The sequence below is a fragment of the Trachemys scripta genome, chromosome 5 (genome assembly GCF_013100865.1).
Source record: "Trachemys scripta elegans isolate TJP31775 chromosome 5, CAS_Tse_1.0, whole genome shotgun sequence".
Lineage (NCBI taxonomy): Eukaryota > Metazoa > Chordata > Testudines > Emydidae > Trachemys > Trachemys scripta.
In genome coordinates, this window is record NC_048302.1 from 28,174,938 (window position 1) to 28,190,019 (window position 15,082).

A 15,082-nucleotide genomic window follows, 5' to 3' on the forward strand; every position below is an offset into this window, starting at 1 on the left:
CAGGCTTCCTGCCTGTCCTGGCACCGTGGATCGTGCTGGGTCCTGGAAGCAGCCAGCAGCAGGTATGGCTCCTAAGTGGAAGCACGCAAGTGGCTCCACACAGCTCTCACTGTAGGAACCCACCCCCTCCCCCAGCTCCCATTGGCTGGGAGTGCGGAGGTGGTGCTCGGGGTGGGGGCAGCGCACGGAGCCCTGTGGCCCCCCTGCCTAGGAGCCGGACATGCTGCTGGCTGCTTCCAGGGCGCAGCGCGGTTTCAGAACAGGTAAGGACTAGCCTGCCTTAGCTGGCCAGCACCATTGATGGGACTTTTAACGGCTCGGTCAGTGGTGCTGACCAGAACCTCTGTGACCCAGCGCCTTACACTCCATGACCCAGTACTGGGTCACGACCTGCAGCTTGAAACCACTGCCTTAGTTCATAGTGGCTGAAAACGTCCTTTTGATCAGTGATTCTGTTATCATCTGGGCACTGTCTCCACTCTACTCCATACTGGGTTTGTAAGACAAACATTTAGCAAGGCACTCTCAATTAAAATGTAAAAAGTTTGGGCATTCTTGTGCATATTACACTGTGTATTTTACAGTCATATAAGAAACAATGGCGGAAACCTCTGGCACCATGTATATTATTTTATTAAAATATATTAGGAGCTCTTTCTGGGCAAAGTGTTACATTTTGGATTTAACTAGAGTGTAATCAAAACCCGGCACTATAACTATTGCAACATGATGAACAGAAAATACTAACTCGGCCAAAGTAGGTGTTCTAGCAACAGGCAACTGTAGCATGTTATTTTAGCATTTCTAAACCTGAATGCTGCTGCAGACAATGTGGGGGTGTTTTTTCTTCTACGTAAAACAATTTTAGGGATGGAAAAATAGTTGAAAATCACCTGACAATTTCAAACAGATTTAAGGTGCTGCTGTCATGTTTTTTTTTAAATAGTGCTGATGTCACTGTTCCCATCTATAGCTGCTGAAAATCTCTGCTTTTCATGGAACAATGACTCCTCAGACTAGTTTGTTAAAGGCTGCTTTTTCCCCCGGATTATTTTCCAGAGTTGATCAATAGCCAAATGTGTAACATAAGATAGGCAATAGGTTAAAAAAAAGTGACATTTAAATAAAGACTGTAGTGAGCTGTACGCTTAATGCATGCTTAACCAAATGACATTTACTTTTAAATGAAGTACAGGTCCGGACTGAAAACAATATTAATTAGAAGGATTATTTTAAACATTTTAAAACACTAAAATATGCTCTTCAGATGATTTCAATTTGCAATATTACTTGTTTCCCTTGAACACTGTAGGAACATACAACAGGCTCTTTTGTAAAATACACACCACAAAACAAAAGCCCTCCAGATTCACAGAGCACAGCAAAGATCCTCTCTTCATTCCAACTCTTCACAAAAGACTCCTTTGATTTAAAAGACTTCTCAGGAAGTTTAAGTGCCCTTGTTAACTCAGCACTCTGCAGCAAAGTGCATTGCTCACTCGTGTGACGTTCTGGAGTCAGGCGGGGGTGTTCTTTCAAGTCTATGATAAACACCAGAGGGCGCTGCAGTGCTGCATTCTGAACTTGTGGGGCGTGTTTGAGTGGGGCAGGGTAAAGGTACAAAATTGTGCATGAAGAACCGAATAGTGAAAAACCTCAGGAACTTCACATAAAACCATATTTAGATTCCTTGGGGAGATGAAGGGGTGCTTTGCTAGTGCCAAGGGTACTAGAACTAGCTGAAATTTTTCAAATGACAAATTCTGTCATAATAAAAAAAATATTCTGTTCAGTTGCTGTCACAGCCTCATCTCCTCCTCATTTTATATTTTTTGTGCCTTTGTCAACAATCGCCTCTTCTCCCTCACTTCCATGCTGTAGGTCGCAGCACGGAGAGGAAAGGTGGCCTCCCCGGGGTCAGGCACAGGTGTATCGGTAGAGAGACACTGTCTGGCACAGGTGTACCGGTAGGGGACAGGTAGTGGTCTGCACTAAAAAAAGGGATCACACAGGTGACTTCTCCATTAGATCAAAGGAGAACCAGGGACTGATTGGGACTCTTGAGTGACTGTCTGGTCCCTGGTCTGCTCCCAGCGCAGCAGGGTTGTGCTGGTTCTTATCTGGGGCTTGTGACGAACCCACAAGACATCAATTTGAAATGTATCCCCCCCTCCTGAGATCCAGAGGATACAAACACAGTTGTGAAAAATTAAAGCTAGAGAGATATTCAGGGCTCTAAAACTATCACAGATCCTACTTGCTTCACTTCCTGGTTACCATGCTGCATGAGAATCCCTTGGTATATAGATTTTCAGTTACCTGAGAAAGTAGCCTCACCCTCAACATCTGATATATATGTAAATTTTGCTGTTGACATCTTTTCATTAAACCAAGAGATAGGAATGTACAAATGACAGCGTGAGCTACACATTCTGTGGTCAGTTTATCTGCTATATCTCTTAATCTTTAGTTATACTTAGGGCTAAGATTTAGGCATGGGTATTTTTAATAAAAGTCATGGACAGGTCATGGGCAATAAACAAAAATTCATGTCTGTCACCTGTCCATGACTTTTACTATACCCCTGACTAAATCTTGGGGCAGGGGGAGTGTGTCACTGCTTGGGCAGCCCTGAGGTCAGCCACACTGGCCACCGCACAAGTTATGGAGGTCGCAGAAAGTCATTGAATCTGTGACTTCCGCGACCTCTGTGACAAACACGGAGTCCTAGTTATACTCCTTTGAAGATTTCCAGTTTCTATTCTGCTACCACTACAGGAAACATTTCCTATAAAGGACATGAGATTTCCTCAGTAAATGTCCATCAGTGAAGTCAAGCTGAGTGATTTTTTGAGTTCCTCGATGCTGATGGGCTCCCACGGATAAAACACCACAACTTTTCTTTTCTCAGTCATGAGAAAGCCGTTGTCATTAAACCTCCCAGGTATATTCCCTACATCCAGCCAAACAAAAGGAGTGATTGCTGTGGTCTGCAGAACAAAAGCATACAGGTCACCTTGCTGAGAAATAGTGGCCTGAAAGAGGAAGAAAAATAAAATTAGGATTATTGCAGAAGTTTGTTTAGTAAAAACAACTGCACCAATCAGTGTAAAAGTTGTAGGCCAGTATAACAGAAGGTATTTTGAAAATGCATTTGTTAAAATTATTTTTCTCCTCTACACCTCCTTTATGGAATGTTCTATATAATTTAATAGGGATAAAGCCGATAAGATTCTATACAAAGCATCCCAAAAACCTACAGAACTTAACAGAGATTTATGGCCTGGCTACAGAATACTATAGGCTGATTTAAAAATTCTATGGAATGGTATCACTATTTACTTTCCATAAGGACAGTTCCTCTAAAAATAATGGGATAAATTCTATACTGACTTACACCCAGTGCAATCCTATCATAGTCACAAGGTGCTAGACAGATTTGTGCCAGTGGCAACACATTTTTCTCATAACCAATACATTCAAATATTAAGGTTGTTGTTCCTTCTTGCTATATCAGTAATAAAAATCCGTGGAAGTAAAAGATGAGTAAATCAGGGCAATGTAGCAGGTCACCTACTGCTAGTGTAAGAAAGGAGGGTCTTTAAACTATGTTTAGAACTGATACATTAGGTATGCTGAGAGATCTCAGAAATATGTTTAACATTTTACTGTAAAGTTTTCAGTAATAGCACTCCGCACAGTCTAAAACCACAACTAGAATACGTTTTCACTCAACATTTTTCTTTTACAGACATTTCTCTTCTGAACATTAATAGTATATTAAAAATCAGCAAGTTACGTATTAAGTATGTACTAAATAAATTTTATTACCAAAAACTGCTTTTTTTTTTTTTTTAGTTTGTAAGAGAAACCACATGTTCTGGATTTTTCTGTTTTCACAGTTAGATTTGCAGTATATTTTAAATAAGCTTTTGCAGTGAAACCTGTGCCAGAACAAAGATACAAAAAGTAGCATTTGTGTTAACAAAGATATTTAAAAACGAGATTATGATCAGAAAAAAGCCACCCTTCTACTCAACAGATATTCTGTGTACATATACTTTAAATCATATTTGCTCACTTTACTGACAAAATTAATGTTGTTATGTTTTTCTCCTGCTAGCACTGGAAAGCCAACACAGCTATGGGAGAATGAGCAGAATTTGCATAAACAAGAGAATCATAAACTAAATTCTAACTGCAGAGCTTTTATTATTGGCGATGCCAGCTAGAAAGAATCTATCTTTTCAGATTCCAGATTGAGTCTGTAGTCCTGTGTGGAAAAAAAACAAACAAGAAAATAGGCCAATTCTTTTCCTATGTACGTTGGTGTAATGGAGTTACGCTGGCGTAAGAGTGATGTGACAGGAGAAACAGAACAAATCTGATCTGGAATCACAGAGACAACACAGTGTAAACCCACCCCGCCATTTTTAGAGTGTCTTTTCAGTGGCTATGGAGGAAGAGTTTTCAAGTAAGGAGGCTTGGAGAGCAGCAGCAACAGCAGTCAGGGTAACAGGGTAGGAAGGGAGTCTGAGAATCTAAGGCAGCAGGCACACCTGAGGGCAATAGCCAATAAAGTAAATAATTGTACTTATCACTTATGTTGCTTTTCATGCTGACACAAGGACTGAAATGTTGTACAGATATTGGGAAGTAACTGTAAACCCATTATGCAAATCAGAACTCCTCAGCTGGAGTGCAGAATTTTGCATAATGCGGAAATAACCATACAAAGTTGCATGTCAGTCATGCCACAGCATCCCTGGGACAGCAGAGGCAATTCCATTGTAATACTATTACCAATAACTGGTATGTTGTGCGGCATTTACCGTATTACCAGCAGTTAACACTGGAAACTGATACTAATCACAAGTTGGAATGCCTGTCACAGTGCCATTTGTTAACTGGGGACAAAAAAAAGAGATGAAGGAGACGCTGCATCAAAGAAGTGGGTTGTACTCCAATCGACTGAAATGCAGCCTTCATATAAAAGGGGGGGGGGGGAGAACAGTGATGTTTAGACGTTTTTTCAGAAACACCTAGTGAAGAAGAAAAAGAAAAACTCACTTTGAACTCCTTTGCAGAGCTTCAGAAAAGCTACTGCCAAATGACTGAACAGCAAAAGACATCACATTATAGACACCACCCCCAACCCCCCACAGCAGACAAGCTTGGCAGGACTAAAGAAAGTAACTCAGGATGGCTGGTGCTTACACTGAGCTGTGCTTTCTCCAATCCTACCGCGTCCTTCAGCGAAGCTAGGAAGTGATAGTTGCCAGGACTACGGAGCTCGCCTTTTCCCATAAGGTAAAAGGTGACGACACAGCTTTGCCTGGTACAATTCCCACATCTTTTCAACAGGTCATTTATGGGCTCCTTGTAAATTGGGGCAGCACTCCCTGCCTTAAGGATCACACTCTCTTTAGCAAGGGTACACACTGGCTCCATCGAACTCCACCGGTGCAAAGTGACCTGTGAGAGACATTAAGGGGTCAAACTGTTAACAGAGAAAACAATACCTCTACAAAAATATTCCCACATCCCAGATTTTCCAGTTACTCATCGAATGAGACATTTTCCTGGAAGTACATGGCACGTAGCCTCAACATGATTTCTACACCAGACAAGAAGAGACAACACAAAGATTAAAATAATAACAAATATAAATATTACCCATTTTATTATTTAAACTAGGCAACAATTCTGTCTCAAATAGCCTGAACATGTTGATCTTTATGACATGCTGCAAAGCTCTTCTCTAGCTGATGCCAGGGGTGGCTGGATTGAGGTGTGTAGGGACTGGAGTTGTTGGGGTAAGGGTTTATTGCCTCCCCGCCCTTTTCTGGTTCAGGAAATTGCTGGTTGTGCTTATTTAAAGTTGACCTGTATTACCTGAGACATGCCAAGGTGCCTAGAGCTTTCATACAGAGAATTTTAATATATTTGATCAACAAAAATGACAAGCAATGATTTTAAGGGGAATCCCTGGAACTGTGTTAACACAATGAAATACAAATGAGATCCTCTGGGAAAGTGTATCAATAGGAATGGCTTCCTATACAAAAACTGTGATCCATTTGGCTTACTTTTAGCATGCGGTAACTGCAAAAGAGCAGATGTGAAAGAATCCTAACACCATACAATGCATGAAGGGGCACTCGACCATAAGAGGTGCCAGCAGCCGGAAATAGATCCTAAAGCTCCTCCTAATCGCTCTTTTTCACAAGTTTAAAATTTTCTTGAACTGCTAATCAAAAATCGACATTAGAAATGAATACTAGACACATGCCTCTCTAACTTCACCAGAGCTTTGGAATTACAGACAGGCTTAAACTCAGCCCAGAGATAAGCAACTCCACAAAGTGCAGCTTTGAAAAGCGGCTTTGCAAAAATGGCACTGTGTTTTTCATGTTGATTATTTTTTTGCAGCTTACAAGAGTTTTTTCTTGTCATTTGTTTATTTTTAAACTGCCACTCTTGTAAACTGAAAGAGTCTGCAAGATCTTGGGGACAGGGCAGTCGACTGAGAATCGGGAGACTCAAATTCTATTCCCAGCTTGCCACTGACCTGCTGTTTGACCTGGGACAAATCACCTCTCCATTCTGTGCCTGCTTACTTTCTCACCCTTTGTCTGTCTTGTCTATTTATGCTGTAGATGTTTCAATTCAGGAACTGTCTTTTGCAATGTATTTTTGTACAGTACTCAATACAATGGGGCCCTGATCTCATTGGGGCCTGCAGGTGCTACTGTCATACAAATAATAAATAATAATAAACCAACCAACCATGGAATCTGAAAGTCAAACAGGGTTCTTTCTGGCCCATGCATAATATTGCCCTTATATACATGTGCATAATCCTACAACTTTCTGTGGGATCATTCAGATGTAGCTTGGGGCATAATTTTAAGATAATAGGGTTGCACGGGAGGCCTGTAATTGAAACTTAGTTACCAGTTCTGTTGATGCTTTACAAGCCACAAAATAATCCAGTGTATTTTCTCAGAGCTGTAGTGGTTCAGGAAGGCTAACAGTAATAATAAATAATACAAAATAAAATAAACAACAACAATGCACCCAGGGCCTGAATCTGTTGAGTTACAAGATGAAATTTTTAAATTTGTTTTGTATTTAAACTTAATCGCCTTTTACATCTGGACCATGTTTTTAGTGGGGCTATTATTATTTCTTTACCGTTTAAAATTTAAGACTCAAGGTTCCTTCCAGCCCTATGTTTCTATAATTCTATGATCCCAGGTACACTGCGGTAGCACCTACAGGTTAGAGCCCAACTGCGCTAAGCACTGTACAGAGATATAGTTAGTGGTAATCTCTGCCCCCAAAGAACTCTCAGTCTAAAAAACAAGACAAAAGAGGATTAATTGCACCCATTTACACCAGGAATCAGTCTGGCCCACAATGACATTCCAAATAGGCTCTCATAGAAGCTGAAGGACTGGTGCAGGGGAGGGCTGATAGGGCTGGACATGGACTTACTGGATCGCTGTTCCATAACCAAGCGTTTACTTATATTTTTCTATTCTTTTCCCTAGCAGGAGGTGATCTTTTGACAGACAAAAGGCGGCACTTACTTGGAGCGTCAGCTCACAGTCTGAATGAAGATCCGACACTCCGTAGATGTACAGCACGCCGTCATCTTCATATCCCACAGGCAACAGTGGGGCAAAGAAATGCTGGGCAAAGTAATGGAGCATTTTCCACTTGCCCCCATACTCTGAGTATTAAAGAAAGCATGATTCAGACACAGTCTAAGATTGGCTGTGATCATGCAGGGCATGATCCCGCCCCAGTGATTGGTTATAATACTGCACTTCCTCTCCCCGTTTCTGGTAGGCCTGGCCCACACCAGGGTCTGGGGGAGAGGAAGGTAGGAGCTATGGTCCTGGCTTCTCCACACCTTTTCTTGCTCCCTTTGGGGGAGGATCTGCAACCTTAGGGGCGCAGAGAGGAAGCAGCTGCTGCACTCCCTCAAGCACAGTAATTGCAACGGTCCCTGGATCTTGTGTAGGGCAAACACAGAACGACAGCAGGCACTTGATGCCCACTCTCTCCCCTTTCTATATACTCACACAAGGACCCAGGACAATCTGGCCTATTGTGTGGTGACCAAGAATTCAATGGTTTTACATAGGTTGACAGTAGTAATAACTGGAAGTGACGTGCTGCTCAAACCCTCCCCACGAAATTTACCAGAATAGCAAAATAACCCAGAAAAAAAAATCAATCAATAATAAACTGGGCCATGTGTGATATAAAAGGTTTTGAGAAAAATCTTGTGGTGTTCTGGGTTTACAAATCTCTCGGATTCATTTTGAAGTTCACAATACCAGTCTGAGTTCTACAAACATTCCTCTCAGGGTAATTCAATTAAAAGAAAAGGCATACATGCTATATATAGGGTTAGAAGAATCACCACTACAAAGGACTAGCACACGTGTGTACCGTGTATATAGCATGTACAGCTAGAAAAAAATCTGCTGTCAGTTATGCTGTTGCAAATCCAGAGTAACCCATTGGCTTTAGTAGGGTTACTACAGATTTACACCACTGTTAATGAGAGATTAATCTGGCCTATGCTACAGTATCTCTTCACTTAACGTTGTAGTTATGTTCCTGAAAAATGCAACTAAGTGAAATGATGTTAAGTGAATCCAGTTTTCCCGTAAGCTTTAATGTAAATGCAGGGGACTAGGTTCCAAGGAAATTTTTTGGGGGGCAGACAAACGGCACTATATACTGTACAGTACTGTACGTACGGTGGTGGGGAGGTGCCCCGGCTTACCCCAGGGGCTCAGGGCTGAGGGTGCAGGGTCTGGGAGGGAGTTAGGGTGCAGGAGGGTGCTCAGGGTGGGGGTGCGGGAGGAGGCTCAGGGCTGGGGCAGGCAAGAAGGGCAGAGCACTTACCTGGGGCAGTTCTTGTTTGGTGCAGGGGGTGTGTAGGTGGCTCTGCGCACCGTGGCACCGCCCCCATGGCTACGATTCTGGGAGCTTCCCCCCAAGCCGGCTTTGAAGGGGAAAGCGCCACTTCTCTCCGGCTGCTCCTGCTCCTCTTGAGTCCTCCGGCCTGTGCTTGCAGGGCCATATTCCGAAAGGGGCTTTAGAGCTGCAGGCCAGGGCCCCGGGGCCCCCTTAGCCCAGGGCCCTGCAGCCCCTAAAGCCCCTGCGTTCCGGGTGGCTCTGCCTGCCAGGGCCGGGGGAGCAGCTTCCCTGCTCGCTCTCTCCCTCCCAGAAAGTCCTAAGTGCCACCAAACAGCTGATTGGCAGCGGGGGAAGCAATGGGAGGGAGGGAGAGAGGAAGGGAGGGGGAGGAGGCAGAGAAGAGGAACTTGTGCAATGCTCCCTTGCAAAGTCAGCCAAACGACGTTATAAGGGAGCATTGCACAACTTTAAATGAGAATGTTCCCTAATGGAGCAGTGACGTAACTTCGAAACAACGTTAAGCGGGAGGACGTTAAGTGAGGAGTTACCGTATTTCATTTTTCATCAGAATCTCCCTCTTCCCATTCTCTTGGGCAGTTTTTGCAACTCCTCCTAAGCAAAACATAAACCTGTAAGCCTGAGTCAGACTTTCAAACTCATTAATCCAAGCAGACTCAAAATTAGGCCCATCTGTACAAGCTCTCTCTATTACTTGGGTTTTTTTAAATAAAATACTTGCACATACTGTATGTTTAGGGGGAGCTGTACTTTATTACTTATTATGCTATCAAAAATTCAGCCATTCACAAATTAGAGAAACCATCAAATGTCGTCTCCTCACAAATACCACCAAAACCCTAGTATAAAGCTCAGCATGGTGGATGAGCCAGCCACAGTGGAGTTTTCCCAGGTCTTGTAAGAACACTCATTGTGTAGCATTCTGAAAATATGGATCTTTGTGTCGATGTCCATCTTCTCCCTACTCCTTTCCCATCTAGGTCAATATTTTAATGTTAACATTTTAACTCCGTCCTTGCTCAGCCATATATCCTAGCCACTGGCATATCACTAAAAAAGAGGCATCAACTTGTCTCCATAACGTTACGATGAAAGAAAATTATACTCTGTCCAATTTTGGTTTGTGGCTTTTCATCTTATAGAATACGAACATAGCTCATGATGTTGGAAGATATCTGCAATAACCAAAAGCTTCTGCTTTGCTTTGCTGCTTGTTTAGAAGTACTTACAACTTTGGTTTCTAAGTTATGACACCAAAGCATGGCCAATGCAGGTTGACAGCACAGGGAAGAACTCCAGTTTTACCATAATGCTGTTGATTTGCAAGACGGGGTGAAATCTGAAAAGGGTTTCTGGAGGGTTGCTGAGCCTAGTCGCTATTCAGTACCAGACATTTCATAGAGCTTCTTCAAACATACAAGTCGTCGTAACTTTATTATAAGTTGTTTAGCTCAGACAGTGTGTTGGTGCTGTATAGTACACAAAGATAATTCCGGTTTTGAGCAGTTTACAGTCTAAATGGCAGACAACACACAGGAGACAGGAAGCCTTGGCAAAATTCAGAGATGGGGATAACTCTGTGGTTGGTTTGATTTAAATCACACATGCATCTTCTGGGCCTTCAGAAAACCTGAATGAACAAGAGAAAGTGGAGGCTTGGACTGGGAGTAGCTTGCCCAAAACAAAGAAAAACGTGTGGCAGCTTTTTGTCTCTAAAATGGAAGTCTAGATTTATAGACAGCAAAGAAAAATACATTGGCATTGTCTGGGAAAAGGGTATTCCTGCCTACCCTCAGGCTTTTGAGTGGAAGGAGGCAGTGGAGTTCTCAAGCCTTCAAGACTGCCATGAGAATCTCAGGGATTTTTGGCAGTCTCTGCAACAGGTGCCTTTAGCCACAGGTTTCGAGCAGAGTCTGCTGCAGGCTCGGACTAATCTCTGTGGCAAGGCCCATGATTTCCATGGCATGCTAATTTAACAGATTGGAAATTCTGTAGCAGCTTCATTTACATTCTGAAAACGTAGGCTTTTATTGGATTAAAATATGAAAATGAAGCATATCGAAGAGCATCCCCCGATATTAAATTCAATTTATTTTATGCTAAGCCCATGTTTTCACTTTTCAACATGCCACAGATTTGTGAATTGATAACACAACTGCTTCACAGAAATCATCTGGGGGAAAGCTGGTGGTTTTGACATCCGGGTGGTGTGTATACAGTGGTGTGGAAAGTGCAAGATGGCTCACAATTGGGGGATAAAACCCATTAACTGGATGTTTCTGCAAATCTGATCAGAAATGAACTTGTTAACAATGCTGACATTTAAACTCATCGTTGGCTTTCACATCTCATTGACATTAATGGGAGAAGTTCACTCCTCCCCAGCTACTGTTTCAGGCTCTCTGCAGACCCAAGCAGACACCAATACATCAGATACACCTTCTCCGTATATTAAAGTGTTGTTTTTCCCTGAAACCAAAGGCCAAATAAATGTTTTTTAAATAATACAAGACAAGAGCTTACATGTTGGAGCACAGTTCCACAGCAAAGGATGGATTGTACACTTAATTCTGCAGCAGAGAATCACAGAATATTTGGAGCCATTACTATGACTGCTGCAACTTATGAAAGTGACTTTTGGTAGAATTGAGAGATGAGCCCTCTTCATGCTGGCTGCAAAGCAGACAGCTCAAGTGTTTAAGCCTGACTGTCTAGATTAACTTAATCAGGAGACAGATGTTTTGATGTAAAAATGGCATGAGAAATCTTGGGAGGGAGCAGCCAGTGTGAAAATTTCTGGCTTTAACCATTCCTGTTGTAGGCACGGATGACATGGGGCAAAAGCTGTTTAAAACAAACCTGGGACTAGCTTTCTGTGTTCAAATGAACTGTTGATTAAATCTGAGTTCCCAATTCTCTTCCAAATTATGACACACACAACAGGGACTGTACTTTATATCACAACATCAACGTTCAGAACAAGAGGTGACGACTCACTCTGGAATAAGACAACTCTGCCCAGATCTTTCACTGTTCCCTGAAGCCTTTTCATCTAACAGCTAGAATAAGAGCAAATAGCTTTCTTCACTGTAATGGATTCTAAATTAATTGCTCAACGCCATTAAACACAACCTGAAAAACATGCTGCTAAGTTCTTTCCTCACATCCAATCTCATAAATTTAAATCTATTTTTTTTTTAAGCTCGTGGTTTCAGCTCACTAGACACTGTAAGTATTGGACCCAAACTTCTAACCAATAAAACTCAGCAATCTGTGAAACTCCTGATAACTGAATCAGATACCTCAAGGTCAGGGCCGGCTCCAGGCACCAGCTTAACAAGCAGGTGCTTGGGGCGGCCAACGGAGAGGGACGGTAGGTCCCGCACTCCCTCTAGGAGCGAAGGACCTGCCGCTGAACTGCCGCCGCCGATCGCGGCTTTTTTCTTTTTGCTTGGGGCGGCAGAAATGCTGGAGCCGGCCCTGCTCAAGGTGACAGCTGTACAGGAAGGTGGTGAAATTCCAGCTACAGCTTAGCATTCGTCACTGAAAACACACCACACAGATGCTAAAGCAATCAATGCAGCACAAGTGGCTCCAAAACCATAATCAAACATTCAAAATCCAGTCACTGAGGATTGGAAATACATTGACTTCTGAAGGGAGGCAGAGACTCACATGCAGACAAGACGGCTTCACTGTGTTTTCTTATTTTCCAGGTAAATGTTTTTAATATATAAACAAATATTTAATTCTCAATTCTCTCCCCGTTTCAAGAAGGAACACACTTCCACTTCATATGGGAAATGATGTAAACCCCTCCAGGGCACTCCATTTATAAAAGAACAAATCTAAATAAAGGAAGTATTCATCAACGATGCCGGGTGCAACCTAAAGAGATGCAGAAGTGTGCTTTTGAAGTGCAAAGAAAACTAATTTATTTGAGGTTTTGAATAATTCCAACATTTGCATTTCAAAACTCCCTCTACCGCATTGCCTAATTAAATGAAAATTAAATTTTTCCTCAATCCACTGACAGAATAAAATGAAACAAAGGGACAGCTGTATCTCTGCTGAGCTTCCTTTCTGAAAATTGACATTAACTAGACTATGACTAATTTAACTATTTCTGACATTTGCTTTGATGACGTTAGTGGTTCTGTACTTAAAAAAAAAATCATGCTTATGTTCATCACATCAGATCATCTGTCAATGCATCTATCTGTACATTGAGACATATTACTAAGTTTTTTTTCTCCTCCTTTTTAAGGTACTTATTTTGTAAGAATTTGTCAATTATAGTAAAATCCAGATAAACAAACATTATGTTTCTACAGCATAAATTCATGAAGTCCAGGAAGCTCAGTGTTAAGGCTGGTCATGAGGCCAAGATAAAGCAGCATGTTGTTTAAAGACAGTTTCACTTGTTTGTTTCCTCTGGTTTTTGAGGTGGAAGTCTTCCACACAAGAAAAGGGAAGAGAAAAACTTTAGGAAGTAAGAAGATGTCACTGTAAAACCACAAAAATTGGCAGGTGGACCCAGGGGCAGGTGTAGAAAAAACTATATTTACCTCCTTTTCATAAACTGACCATATTCCAATGTTTAACTATGAACTTCTTCTCTGCTGCATATATCAGTAAACTAAACAATAATAACAACAATAATTAAGAAATAATTGAGGTTGAAATCATAGATAGGGCACTAGACTGGGATTCAGCAGACCTGAGTTCAATTCCCAGCTCTACCACTAGCCTGCTGGATGACCTTGGGCAAGTCACTTTACCTCTAGTTTTCCTATCTGAAAAATGGGGATAATGATACTGCCCTCTTTTGTAAAATGCTTTGAAATGTAAAGATAAGCATCATATAACAACTAGGTACATGTATTATATATTTCCACAGAACAGTCCTTCTACCTTAAAAAACCCCTAAACCTCAAAATATGCTCACCTAGATATGAGCAGTTATGGAATGCAGCCACTTCACTCAGAGCATGCAGTTCTCCTTCACTTACTATTTATTACCCAAGCAAGTTACACATCTGCACTCAACCTAAAATAGGCCCAATGTTATGCTGTGAAATAAAACACATTGTTGGGTATATACAGATGACATTATATGCTATTTAATTAGAACTAAAGATTCTTCAACTAATTTAGTTCTAGCGTGTCTTAACATATTGCAAAGTTCCACACACATTGACTGAGAAATTAGGTGTTTTTATTACTAAGAAAAAACATCATAATCTTTCAGGTTATTGAATGAATATATGTTTTTTTACACATTTATGTAATTATAGCTAACCCACACTTATTGGTATGTTTCCCTAAAAATATTGCTTTCCATATCCATTAAAAACAACTCTTTAGGCCTTTCTAACTTTTCCCACAATACTAAAAGGCACTTCTCTGCAGCAACACCAAAACAAACAAACAAAACTAGTTTGCACAAAAACAATGAGAAGTCCGGTGGCACCTTAAAGTCTAACAGATTTATTTGGTCATAAGCTTTCATGGGTTAAAAAAAACCCACTTCAGAGGAGTCACTGGATTCCTCGTTTTTTGTGTGGATACAGACTAACACAGCTACCCCTCTGATACTTAAACTAGTTTGGAGTTTCTAGGCTTTGCCACTCTGAAGACGGAAAAATTAAAAAAAAAAAAAAAAATCTTTGAATTTAACCACACTCCTCAGAAAAACTATCCTGGATGAGATGTGTCATGTAAGCTTTAAGGAAGATCAATTTCTTTCTGGGGAAGCTAGGAGGATGTTGAAAAGTTAGGTTTATAATGAGGAACTAGCTTCAACCTTAACTACAGTGCAGCTACCACTCCATAGCAGTTATGCTTGTTTGTTTTAAATATTGTCTTCTACTCAAAAGACATTAATATTGCTTAACTTAAAATACATAAAAAGTTAAACTAGGGCCTGCATCACTGAAAGAATTATAGGGTATCTTTGCCTTGTGTTATAAAGGTTCCTGGATCTACATTTACCATTGGTGGTTACTGTACTCTGAAACAAACACTAACGAGTGGATACACTAAAAGATTTGTTTTCCTCTTTATTTTGTTTGTTTTTGAGGAGGATGACATACCAAGACTAACAGCTTTGCATCCCTGC

General features: G+C 41.4%; 1 protein-coding gene across 3 annotated transcripts in view; it reads right to left on the reverse strand.

Moving 5' to 3' along the window:
* Positions 1-615: 615 nt before the first annotated feature.
* MANBA (mannosidase beta) overlaps positions 616-15,082 on the reverse strand; it is a 65,456-nt gene continuing 50,989 nt past the window's right edge. For all 3 annotated transcript variants that reach the window (XM_034770744.1, XM_034770742.1, XM_034770743.1), the window contains exons 15-17: positions 7,596-7,738; positions 5,218-5,475; positions 616-3,035 (exon numbers count right to left, since the gene is read on the reverse strand). In XM_034770744.1, coding sequence (XP_034626635.1) covers positions 2,811-3,035; positions 5,218-5,475; positions 7,596-7,738 — 626 coding nt within the window. In that variant the 3' untranslated portion in view covers positions 616-2,810. The remainder of the gene's footprint in view (positions 3,036-5,217; positions 5,476-7,595; positions 7,739-15,082) is intronic.